The 13,781-nt window shown below is 39.1% G+C and overlaps 1 protein-coding gene across 1 annotated transcript in view; it reads right to left on the reverse strand.

The window, feature by feature from the left end:
* The window catches only part of BLTP1 (bridge-like lipid transfer protein family member 1), a 110,785-nt gene extending 98,476 nt beyond the window's left edge, over window positions 1-12,309 (reverse strand). Inside the window, exons 1-5 of the mRNA XM_080590922.1 lie at window positions 10,344-12,309; window positions 9,457-9,586; window positions 5,750-5,866; window positions 3,860-3,938; window positions 3,118-3,182 (exon numbers count right to left, since the gene is read on the reverse strand). Coding sequence (XP_080447048.1) covers window positions 3,118-3,182; window positions 3,860-3,938; window positions 5,750-5,866; window positions 9,457-9,553 — 358 coding nt within the window. The 5' untranslated portion in view covers window positions 9,554-9,586; window positions 10,344-12,309. The remainder of the gene's footprint in view (window positions 1-3,117; window positions 3,183-3,859; window positions 3,939-5,749; window positions 5,867-9,456; window positions 9,587-10,343) is intronic.
* Between the last annotated feature and the right edge of the window lie 1,472 nt (window positions 12,310-13,781).

Consider the following 13,781-nt stretch of genomic DNA (forward strand, 5'->3'; position numbering starts at 1 on the left):
CCCAACATTTCCTTTAAGTATTTACAGTTTTACAGATAGGTACATTTTGCAAAAAACTATCTACGTGGTAGTTAACAGCTGCTGAACTACATATTAAGAAACAGTTAGAAAAAAAGAACACACAAAATATTTATGCCATTCCAAGCAAATCAGTGAAACTTGGCAAATAAAGCAGTTGTATACAAAACATAAAACCCAAAGGGAATTTCACCCTTTGGTCACAATGCAAAAATAAATCCAGAAAGGAGCTGCACAAAATGGTAAATGAGGGTTATTCAGTCTCATATATAAAACCAAAAAAAAAAAAAATCACTTGACACACACCACTGAATCCTCAGTGCCAAACTGAGAAGCATCTTCGTTTTATAGAGAAACATAAAGCATAAATACGGAGAATTAACAAAAAGCATACTTATTTCATGCAGTCAATCAACATTTTCACGAATTCAAGATTTTAACTGTAATATCAACTTGGCTCTTTAATACATAAAAATGAGTTTAACATCTGCTGGTTGCATATAGAGCTGTTTGTGACATACTTTCACCTTGGATAGTATGACCTAATTATGTAGTTAATGTGAGGACAATGCTCACACAACTTCCCCCTGATTACCTAGTTGAAAGAGTGCCCACTACACATTTACCCAAGAGATCTCAATTGCTTTAAAAGCTGATCTGGTCTTTCTAAGCCAAACACACTTTAGGTAACTGAAACATCAATGCTTATCACAGGAGTCAGCAATTGGGGATGAAACTGAGGGCAACATTTCCTGCAGACACTAGAACTGAGAAAGGCAGAGCTACCACTGCTGTAGTCAGGGGCAAGAGAAGAAACCCAGCAGTCCATTGCGTTTGTGCCCAAGAGCCAATGTTTAGAGATCTCGACTTTACTTGTCAGAGAAAGGGACAAACAGGAACATCATGCAGGGGGAAGTGCAAAGTCCTGCACCTGGGGAGGAATAATCCCACACAGTACGTGCTGGGAGCCACCCAGACGGAACGCCTTAGTGAGGCCTATGAGTATTTCAGGATACTTCACTAGCCTTCTCTTAATAAATAATAACAAAAACCCAACTCTTCTAACAGCCTTAAATATGTCAGAATGAAAACAGATTGAGGTCACATCATTTCTGTACCAGCAGGACCAAGTTTATCACCACTATTAACAACAAATTCCCATTCCTGCTCCATTTCTCATCATAGCGCCACCAAGCACCTCAGATGCAAAACTTCAAAACAAAAAAATAAAACGAAACACAAAAACATGAACTAATCATTACTGCTTATATTAACCCTTCACAAGATGTTACTTTTTCCAAGCAAAAATCTTAAAAGACTTAAGGTTTGTGTTTTTATAAGAATCTGGTGGCATTTTTAAATATTTAATAGGCCCATTTCAGTCTATGCATTTTCCTATAGGAACATTTCATATCTATTCTGTTTTTCCTTTTATGAGGTATCTGAAACAAAGGTATGTATCAGTAATGTCTAGCTACAACAGGTTTACCAATCACTTTGTGACAGCTGCAATAGTAATCCTCAAAGAAACCAGAGAAATCCTTAGCATGCAATTTACCAGCAGCCTTAGCAATTTGGTTAGGTATTTAGGTTGTGATGAAGCAGATTAAAAAGTATGGGGAAGAATATAATACAACGGGCTAAGAATTTTTGAAGATTTTAATTTTCCTTTTAAAAATGAAATAATCTCTGATAAATAGTTGCAATGTAAAGTAAGCAAGGTTATTTTTCCTAAGAGAAAGCAATTATTTAAGAGAGCACTTTATTCACATTACTTTGTTGTCAAACCGATAGATCTCTGACCTCCTCAATTACTTGGATTATTTGTCTGCTAATTATGCAGTCTTAAATGCCAGCAGAAATGGTTAAAGTTTTGGAACACTGCCAAGCAAAAACACCACCAAAGACAGACACAGCTATCCTTACTGCAATAAGTTCAATTCGTTTTTCATTCTGTAAGCCACTAGAGAAATACGTTTTAACCAGCAGATGGAAAAAATTCTATGAAAACCTGCTGGATGATAACCTGTGGTTACAAGAATGTAATTAACTTTAAGACTAGCTTCTACTTCCTGAATTAGTCTTCTTACAGTATAAAGAATTTGAATTATGTAATGTCTCGATTAAAAAAAAGGTGGGCAACTTTTCCCAATTTATATCAATATTTTGAAAGGTGTCTCATATTTACCTGCATAACGTGTACGCAGTACTCTTACCACTGCTGAGCTGGTCCTGAAAAAGCTACAGCTGTATAAGCTTCCTGGGAAATCTAAGAGGCATCATGCCATCAGAGGCCATTCCAAGGGAGAGAGGCATAGCAAGGGGAAAGAAGGTCTTCCAAAGTTCAGTCACCTTCTCAATTAGTGCCCTCCTCAAGCGGCATACAAATGCCACTTCTGGACCTCCTTGAATTAGCAATGGAACTGTGACACTTGAGAAGTCAAGAGAGGCAGCCCTTGAGACACTCATCCAACTAGATTCTAATCCTATAAATGTCTAAGCACACATCACAAGGTTATTTATGTTTTCTCAAAGTGTTCTCTGCAGATACAATTAATCTCTTGTATCCAGTGTTATGCCTCCTTCTTCAGCCATAGATAAGGAAGAAAAATAAATGAGTTTTTCCCCACTTCTGCACTTCTATGACCACAGATGTCATCAAGACACACGGTTATCAAATAGTAAAGAATATCCCTTATTGTAACACTTCTGCTGAAATACTGACAAAACAGCAAAACTTGAAAACTAAAATCAAGTTTCAGAACCTCAGAAGTCTCTATTTGTCATGGTTATAAACTTCAATACCGAGTCAATTATGCTCAGACTACAGCTAATGAAGGCTACTATTAAGATTAATAGCATTGTCTTGAGAAGGCCTTGAGTCCCTGACTATAAATCCTTTATTTATTTCATTGTGTTGTTCTAATCCACAAATGTAGGTGAACCGGTTAAAAGAACTCATACCTTCTGATGTTTCGATGTACTTCGGGTACATAATAGCAATTGAACTACATGCACGCAATTGTGCGAAGGAAATATTTTTGTGTAGACTACCTGTAAACTTAATTTAAAATTTTAAGCTTTTTTTGAGATGCCTACCATGCTGCTTCTGCTTAGGGTTGTACATCTTCCACCAGCGAAATATGATAAATCCGTCCTGGATTCTAAATTAAATAAATTAGATAAAACAGAAGTTAAAAGATTAATAATCCAAAGTCCTCTGTGTAGCTGCACGATGTTCTGCCTTATGCACTGCAGAGATCTGCAATTTCAACAGTGTACAAGCAACAGCAAAGCACAGAGAAATGCGAGTCTCATAGTACAGTATTATACAATTACCACATTAGCTGAACTTGTATAGAACCCTATATCCATTGTCTACCTAAGGTTGTACAACTTTCATGATAGGAATCAAAGTTATAAGCTATTTGCTAGTTAGCAGTTCATGAAACAAATTATTCTCGCTTCCAGGCTACAAATGCAAAACTACTTGGCCCAAGCAAATCTTCAAGACTTAAGCACAGAAGCATGGACTGAAAGCCATTAATTAAAAACAGTTCTCCTTTAAACTCTAAAATGTTTTCTTCTACACATATTAAGGGCCACTAGAATCTTATTCAGTACTCACTTCCAATTGATAATGCTCAAACAGCAAATCAGCTAACAAAATGTGCATCTCTAAGAATGTCAAAACACTTTCATCAAAATAGTTTATTTTTAACATTTATGAGTGTACGTACTACTCATTTGTAAAATGGCACTTGGATGTGTTACTTCGATATACACATTTCCTGTATTTAATATCAGTATTTAGAACAGTGACTCCCTTGGAAATCTGTACCTGATAGACATGTCTTCTGTGATGAAATAGATTTCCCGAACCATGACTTTTCCAGACAGCACAGAGAACGAAAAGGAACCTAATTTGAGAGAATTTACAGGGTGTTAGTCTGAAATTGTTGATATTTTAACTTCTGAACAGGAGAATACAGTGGTCAATTATCTGAAATGTGTTTACTTGGTATCTTGAGCTTCAAAAACACATTGACATTCAGAGAAGGGAAGTCAGAGATGCAGAACACACGCGACAAGTACAGGGCTCTAAGAGGTTTGGCATCATCCAAGAACACAACGGACCATCTGAGAAACACGAGTCACTCAGGAACACCCAAGTACCTCACAAAACTTGTGAGACAATTTAGGCAAGCTATTTTGAACAGTTTTCCTATCAAGCTATTGTATGCAAGAACAATGTTAGAGAAATAAAGATTCCTGATTGAAGAATTTTTCAAATTTTAAATACCTATCATGTTTTCAGTGCAATTGTTTTGACAAATTGTGTTTACAGCGGGAAGGGATTAATAAGTATGAAAAGATCAGCAGGTAGTGCAATAGCCCGTAATTTTCCTAATGCTTTTCATTTCACTCGCAAACATTTAAGTAAACCATGATTTGTTAAAGCAAAAAACCACCATTAATTGATTGAAGCCAAGCTGTTAATCATGGGATTTAATTCATGTTATGTTCTCCTTACTGATTAAGTTGATAAAGAACACCATATATTTGGCTAGCTACGTCCAGCTGTCTTTACTTAATAGCGATTTCACATAGAAATTATAATAAAAGCCTATAGATCAAGTGTAGCAGCCAGTATGATTTTCAGCTATATTGCTGTTCAAAAAGCTGGATTTGAAGATAGTTTGGATTACAGTTCTTAAATTCTTGAGGACATATGTAAATTAATGCAAGGGCCTCTTTGGTAGGTGGGTATGGCAGAGGTTGTGGTCTTTGGTTGTTTGTTTTAAAGTTATCACTCCATTTATGATCAATAGTTGCAGAAAAAGTCCAGAAGTAAAGTAGTAGCCATTCTGGAAAGCGGAGAGAAGAAGGCATGGAAGAATAAATGAAAGTCAGAAGTGCAGTCAGAGTGAGGTTGTGGGATACAGCCCTCTGTGACTCAACATCAGATATTTTTGTAATGTGGGTGAGTGCCCAAGTGATTTGTACTGACCTGTTTTATTCAAAAGTGTTTTAAAATTATAAAAAAAAGAAAAAAAAAAAGTTAATGGATTTTGATGGAAATGTTCTAGCCAGTATAAATTCAACATATCACATTCCCGGTATGGACTAACATCATTAGTTGTTCTGACAGCTTATTTAGAAAGCAAGGACACTGCTATAACAAGGAGCCAAGCCTTGAGACTCCACCGTGCTCCTTTGAGCCCAACCAGTTTCTCTGCCTGTTTCAGATGCCATATAACCAGCCCCAGAGGTGTGGGGGAGTGTGAAGCTGTGCTCCTGGACACCAAATCACCAGGCAAAGTCAAGCGGCTGAAGTAGGCTCCTTGGGGCCAACCTTCTCCTTTTAGGAGGTGGACCGTTATAATATAGGGCTTTGAAAAAGGTAATGGGAAATGTACAGGCTTTACATACATAAGTATAAAGACCAAACAGAAAAAAGTACACCTGACAGTAAAAATCCATCAAGTGAACTTTAATACAAAACAATTAGACATCAATGAAAAAGAGGGTGTTTTCCTACCTACACCAGAAATCATTTCCTGAAGCATGTCATTGAACTTGTTTCCTTCTTAAATTAAAACCATACTGATAATTTCCAAATTACTGTAACAAGGGAAAATGGAGTTTACCTCCACTTGGTTTTCAGCAAATCAAAGTATAATTAAAAGCAGTAGGTAAAAGCAACAGCATTACAGCAATCGTAACTTACCAATATGGATGTAGCCATGCTTATATAGCCTGTTAAGAACCAATGTTAAAATGAGTCCAATGTTCCGGGAATTATAATAAGTTAGGTAGATAATCCATCCACAAGACAATATTGTCGCTGTTGAAAGATTAAAATGAATTAAAATATTTTCAAAGCATTCTGACCCAGATAAAAGCCTTACCTATTAAGACTATAAAACCCTTACCTATTAAAACTATAAAGCATAATGTTCCTCCCACTCTCAAAAAAAAAAAAAAAAAACTGATGGGGCATTTTAATGGGTGTTTTCAGAAAGAGGGTATGAGAAAGGTGTGAAAAGGGTAAAAAAGCAAAATGCAAAGTTCAGAAAAGTACAGTCTTTTATTCCCCTATTTGAAAAACTGGCCTATTGAGGGCAGGCGACAGGTACCATACGTTTCACTGTCATCTCCTATCACCCAAGCTGATAAATTTCACAGATCAAATCATAGCAAGCATTATACCACACAATCATTTTATTTCAAAATACCTGAAGAAAATATGATCTACAGAAGTCAAATTACACTCCTTCTCCATCCTTCTCCAAACCATGAACTGTAACTTAAATTTCCTGAACACAGAAAATTTTACTCTCACACCTGAAACTATTTCCTAAGCTGCTGGACCCTGAGAGAAACAGACCAGTCTTTGGGATAGCAGAAATCTGTCAGCAGTTTGAACATGGAATTTGATGGGGGGGGGGGGGGGGGGAGAAGAGGAAAAAGCAATCTAGTGAAAAACATGCTAAAAAAAAAAAGAATTAGGTCTGCTAATCCCCAAAGTAATTTTCACTTTAGTTGATTAAGAGCTGGTAACCTATTTCTAACTGCAAGGGTTCTCAAAGATTCCAGAAGGACAAACCCAAAAGCAATGGGGCTGCCAGGGAATGGACTACTTCTAACTCTCACTCTATAAATTATCAACCTGCAAGTCCAGAGCAGAATAGGGAATAATGCAATTTTTGTATTTAAGGTACCTCTGTTCATTATATTAACTGACCTTTATAACAAAAGTTTTCCTTTTATATATATTTTATACTTAAAAACTCAGATTTATTGTGCTTTTTATGGGAAAACTGAAGTGCAGAAAAACATAGAGGTATGATGTCTTCACTCTGCAGAGATTTCAAGTAATTAATAAAAAGTTTACAAAAACAACCTGTCCATTTACTAGACCTTAAAATTTTTGCAGTCATCTGTTCCACCACAGTGCCTGCACTTTGTTGAAAGACGAGGAAGAAAAGGGAGAAGAGAAAGACTTGTATGACTTTGTCTTTTCGTTACTGGAAAATGGATCCAGTCTGACCAAAATTGAAGTAGCACATACACCTGGGCAAGTAAGCTGCTTGCCATGTAAAACAAAACAAATCTTAGGTCAAAGCTCTGCACGGGTGGTGATTCCACAGGAACAAGGCATGGAGGGTTAAAACTAAACTCCAGTAAAGAAAGTGCTGCTGGCATTCAGAGAAGGCATACTGCAAGGGCAGCATTTACCTCACCTTGCTTTTAGATGAGTAAGCTGCTCTATCAGTGAAGGAGAAAGGTGGCATGACTCACACTCAAAGGGTCTCATTCCAGTCGTAAAACTTAATTTGAGATTAAAGTTCATCTAGGCACTTAACCTAAAGCCAAGAAGGTCTCCTCTCAAGGTGACATTCTGAAGAAAATCAGCAAATTAATACACTTTCCAGGCACCACGGTCCTATCCATTGCCTATATAACTCGTGTCACATCTGCTCCAAATTTTACTCTTTTTTTTTTCCCCACTCACCAAATTTGGTCTCCACTACTAAATGACAGATCCTATAAACTCTATTAATCTCATTAGTATATTCCTTGATTTTAAAAGCCCCATTTTTGGAAATTACATTTGAAACATTTTACTACATGTGATTTTTCTTAAACAGATTGTTGTAGAATTGCGCAACAACTCTTTGAAGAGCATGTTCATTTCTGAAATTCATCACCTCTTACTTGAATCAATATTTAGCTGTTTCAGGATTAAACAGAAGATAAACTGTTGACATCTTTTTTTGTTCTCTTATAACAGGATGCCATAGGTCAGCAGATGAAAGCAGGGAAGGAACGACTGGTTGAAACTGGGTCAAGATTAATAAACATTACTTTAATGCCTTTGTAACCAAACTTCATAATAACAGGAGGCTACCCAAAATTTTCTGTTTGTGTCCTTGTTTTAGAATACCAGGCACCTTCTTACAAATAAAGAGAACAGCAGCTCCCCAAAACTGCGTAGATGTACATAGATCGATCTGCCCTTAGAAAATGGGAACAGACTAGATTATGTCTTGAAGTTCCACCCACTCTTCCTTGGAACATAAATTTGTAAGTTTAATATGTTCAAGCAAATAAGAAAGCTAAGCAAAGCCTTTGGTTTGATTTATAGTTGTTAAATGGAATTGCTTATGTCCTACATACTTCCCGAGTAGTATTACTAATTGTTTGTTCTGTAAATCCAGTGCAGAAAGTGAAAACCAGAGAAAGAAAAAAAAATCTGCAGACTGCCATTTGACACTTTTATTCTTTGGTGAAAGACCTGAACATCCCTAGGTCTTAATTCAAAGCTTCTGGAGACAGAATTTGTAGATCTGTTCCATGTCCTTTCCATATTTTATCACGAGCAACTACTGGCATGGTGACTTCTCTTATTTTCATCTGGATTACACTTAAACTTTACGTTGAGTGCAAATTTTCCACTTCATCATATTAAAAGTGAAAATGAATAATATTCTGGAAGCAGCCTCAGCTATCTGCCGATATCCATTTCATTCAACTTGGCCCACTGAAAAATAATTGCAGTGCACCAACAGCCAACACATACACACCCAATTCCCAAAAGTCAAAAATGAAACTTTTTCCTCTGCTGCCCTTTGCTCTGGGTCCAGGAATCAAGGCTGAAAAGCAGGTATTACCTATTCTTGGAAAAGTCTCAGTTCAACGCACGTCTAATGCTTTCATCCAGATCTGAATGTAACTCAATCGTTATTTTGCTCTCCCTGCCCCACTTGTTTACATATTCAGGAAATAAGAGTTGCTACACACAAATATAAACAACAGCACCAACAACAACACCAGTGTTATGAAGACTAACGTAAGTCTAACTAAGGAACTTTTACAAAAACTACCTATAACTGAGAACCCTATCCTGAAAGGCTTATTTTGACACACAATTTGGTGTAAAAGTTATGTCATTGAACGCAAGTGTCTTTATACCATGATTCAAAGGATGCATACTGTATTAAATACCTGTAGAGTGAAGTTACTGTATCTGCCTGTCGTGTGCTACAATGCCAATCCTGTTATTGCATTACAGCTAATCAACAGCTTATTCTGGTGTTAGAAAAAACTTATTTTGCAGAGAGTTCTCACTGAGCTCTTATTTTGCAGAGCAGCAGTTGTAGAGCATCATCCTTTGCACACTGGACTTCACTCCCAAGTGTCCCAGCAATATTAGTATTGGAAACAATACTGTATTTTCTTTCTGAATTACTTAAATAGCATTGTCGTACATCACTAAGCAGTTATATGGCAAGTAAAAATCTGTTTTCAATGCTTTGATGTCTTTTGGCAAGAAATTCTCTATTGGTATAACAACGTTTTGAGAAGCGTGTTTAAAAGTACACACAAACAAAAAGACCAACACTTACCCAAAACAGAATAAATTCACCTTACCTACTAACAGCCAAACAACATTGGAGTCATGTTCTGTTAGGAAGTCCTCCAACTGTGTGATACTTGGGACAAAACTATCATTTTTCCTTTGATCCATTGCTAAACTGTTGTTGTGTCAGCACCTATAGAACTGAAGGGAAAAAAAAAAAAAGAGTAATAAGTACTGTATCGTGTGGAGAACATTAGGAATGTTTAACGTGGTGTTAACAGTCTGCTTCAAACAAATATGAATACATTTTATTCCTTCAATAGCATCTTTATGATTCTCAGCTACCCTTTTTTTCTCCTCTAGAGCAGAAATGTTTCCACCCAGAGCAGAACACTCCTATCTGCTGAAACGAAGTTTCCAGGCACGTGCTTCCCTAAAACAGAGTGCAGATCAACAAAATCCCAGACTATGCTCTCTAAATTTAGTACTCTGACTGCCCTATACAGCATATAATAGCAAACAAGTTTAAAAGGCTGTTGCACCATAGCACTAAGTTAAAAGGCAACTGAACATAGAAGTAAAATTGTTAAACATTCTAAAAATGTAACACGAGACTAAGTGCACACTGTGTTCACTTAGTAGAGGTTTGTTCCATGAGATGTTCCTGTCAGAGAAGCATTAATTGCAGTTTATTTCAAGATAATTGCTCTATTGCACTTGTGCATTAAGAATCTCTCGACTCAGTGCTGTAACTTAATCCCCCAGTAACTCATGTCTTTTATACCACTTCTTACATGCAGAATGGCAAACAGATCATTTGAAAACAAAAAGGACACATGCTATTTCTTGCAAAGATGAACCACTCCCTAAAGGTCATTTCTGTTCAAATCTCTGTTCATGTACCATTACATTTCTTAACCAACTGCGTAATTCCTGTTTTTTCCCCCCAAGTGCTTACATATGAACTTTTCTCCTCATTTTAACGGGTGACACTGGAGTGAAAAGGCGGCAGTTCTTCGTACCAACAAAGGGGCAAAAGTCCTAGCCCAGCACAACGATTCAGAAGTTCAGGTTTTAATTCCTAAGGGAACAGAGACCTATGGAAGTATTTGTTCACGTCTGATGGTTTCTTTAAGCAACTAAGTGAGGAAACCTGATTTCACAGAATCACAGAATCATCTAGGTTGGAAGAGACCTCCAAGATCCCCTAGTCCATTTGTTTCTGTAGGTGAGGAAAGCAGTACATAAATATCTCAGAATCTGGGGGCTGCAGACTGCTTATGGATACATGCAGATGCCCAAGAGTTGAAAGGTAATTAAACCTGTTACAAAGCTTTTATTCCCCATTTGTGAACTGCACTAAACCAATGTTTAATTCACACACACAAAAAAAAAAAAAAAAAAAGTTCAATCCCTCGTCTTGAAGCTGTCCCAGAGCAGTACAGCTCGCTCAGCAGAGCAGCAGCAGCCACGCGGCTCTCTGACCACGCACCCTCTCCCCAAGCAAGTGCCTATACGGCCACACTTGTGCACGCCGTAAAACTCAGGGATGAAAAATTCGGCTGCCTTCAGGTATCGCTGCTTAACGCAGCACAAGGTTGCCCTCAGGCATTGCTGCTTGAGGCAGCTCTGGGGCTTTGCTCCAGCACCGCCATCCCGCACCCCACAGCCACTTCCTCGCACGCTGGGGCCAGCGGCGCAGACCCCTGCACTCCTGGAAGGCAAGGATCACGGGTGGTGCATGGCCAGGCAACCTTCAAGAGCAATGAAATATTTCCACAACCTCTTAATCCGGCGTGCCCATTAATTCCCTCGCTTCGCGATGGATTTGCATCGGCTTATAAAAACTGGCTACATCATGTCACTGTTACATGGAGCGCAGAAAGCCAGTCCTTCTGATCTCACGCGCTTATTCAAAACATGCACAAATCATCTTGCAAGTGGGTTATATTAATTAAATGTGATTAACAGGGAGTAGCTCAATTCCGTAATATTCAAAATCATCCGGCACTATTTTACTTGCATTACTTTCATTTGAAGTTTTCTCCCTTGGACATCACCTGTCAAGCCTTCTTACAGGGAGATCATTCTGCTTTGTTTCTTTTTTTTTTTTTCTTTTCCTTTTCCTCCCCTTTTTCTTTTTTTAAACACCTTCCAGCTCTGGCAGCCTGTCTGGCTGTCAGCCTTCAACCCTCAAACAAATCCAGGTAGGTTTCGTTTCCTTTCCTTGTGAAGTCTCTGACGCTCTCCATCAGATGGGGAACACAAAACTAAATGTCATCGACAAGATCTTGGGTTTTGAGCAGCATAAGCATTTAGCTTAGTGATATGGTTTAGTGGAGGACTTGTTGGTGTTAGGTCAGAGGTTGGACTGGGTGATCTTGGAGGTCTCTTCCAACCTAGATGATTCTGTGATAACATTTCTGAAATAGTCCCTATTTCTAAGTGTTAGCAAAGGAACTAATATTTATCCAGGTTTTCCTGTAATAAATAAATCCATGCCATCTCTCACTATTTTAACTTGAGAACAAAACATGGAAGAGAAGCTGAAAAACACTTGCCTTTAATGCATTTGTCTCTCCTGCATCTGGGTAAGCAGTACCTCGAATTAGGAGCCGGTGTTTTGAAGTAAAACAAGTACAGTCCCACTAACAAGCACTAGCAATGTGCTCCCTACCTCTTCTGATAAGAAAGAATAGAATGGGGAGGAAAGATGAGGAAAGTACTAAACAAAACACTAAACAAACTACAAAAGAAAAACCACCAGGCACTGCCTCCAGGAGTGGTGACAAAGCAGCCGCTATGGTAGCTCCCCTACCAGCAGGACTAAGCAGCATGACACACACATATTTTTTAAGAATACGTCCTTGTTTTAAAGGGACGTTACAATGGCAAATTAAATTATGTAATGGTACCGTGATTTGCTTTAAGACATTCACAATACCCCAATAAAAAACCCACATGCCAGCTTGTATTACAAAGTAGATGATGCTCCGCAGGCAGCCTCTAGGAGCTTTTAACCCGGGAATGGCAAAGGAACCGGGGAAACTGAGACACCAAGCTGTCAGCACAACAGGGAGAATTTGTTTCCTCCCTTCAAGAGAAAAATCAAACCCTCCTTTTGTGATCAAGACCACTGTGGAAGTGTTGTCAAGTGGTCAGGATCACCTTAGTGAACAACACTAACAACCCTAAGAAAGCGACTTGTGATTTTCCTAGAAATTTATCTATTCCTAATAAATTTCCTGAGAAATTATCACCAAAATTCTTATCAATTTAGGAAATTACATGTTTCCTAAGATACTTCCTAAGAAATAAGCTAGTGTTATACAACACTGAGGCAGGAAATTGAATGTTGTTATGGCTCTGTAGGACTGTGGCAAGACAAGACTGCAAACGATGGGATGCTGATACTGACCTGCTGAAACAAAGACTGCGTTCATCACTTTTTGCCGTCACTAGCCCAACCATAAGATGGATATCCTTGGAAGCTTTCTGGAATATTTTTGCTATTCACACGCAAATAAACAAGGGAATCCCGCATCAGACAACGTTTGCAAGTTTTGGAGCTCCACCACAGGTCCTTTGAGGCCCCGGCCCACTGACAGCACCCCCTGCCCTCAACTGAGGCACCTGAGAAGGAGGAAGAGGATGGGAGCCTAAGTTTCCAGAAACAGGCAGCACTACCACCTGCACTGGATGCACATGTGTCGCAGAGGACACAGGTGCTTAATCCATTTTGATTACGAAGCAACTGCACCTCTAAGATATAGGGCAACAGACAGCCGCTGCAGGCAGAGACTTCAGCAGGACGAGCTACCGATGTCGTCCTTGGGCATTTACATGGTGTGGAGGATGCAGAGGCAGGATCAGCAGCGTTAGGAGGCAGAGATACAGCCTTTCCAGGACAACCATGAGCTACTTTCCGTTGACGGTCCTGCTCCTACCTGCCTCCACCCTCCGTGCCCTCTGCATTGTGCACGTGGCCCAGCTCTCTGCACACATCCTTCCTCCGTTATGCTCACCCCAACGGCAAAACTTCTTTGCAGTCCACAGAATCGTCTAGGTTGGAAGAGACCTCCAAGATCATCTAGTCCGACCTCTGACCTGACACTAACAAGTCCTCCACTAAACCATATCAAAAAAAGCTGCCTGGCCGAGAAGGACCTGGGAGTATTGGTTGATAGTCGGCTGAATATGAGCCAGCAGTGTGCTCAGGTGGCCAAGAAGGCCAACGGCATCCTGGCCTGTATAAGAAGCAGTGTGGCCAGCAGGTCGAGGGAAGTGATTGTGCCCCTGTACTCGGCTCTGGTGAGGCCGCACCTCGAGTACTGTGTTCAGTTTTGGGCCCCTCGCTACAGGAAGGACATGGATGTGCTCGAGCGAGTCCAGAGAA

This window comes from Anser brachyrhynchus (assembly GCF_964034855.1).
Source record: "Anser brachyrhynchus genome assembly, chromosome: 4".
In the NCBI taxonomy this organism is placed as follows: Eukaryota; Metazoa; Chordata; class Aves; order Anseriformes; family Anatidae; genus Anser; species Anser brachyrhynchus.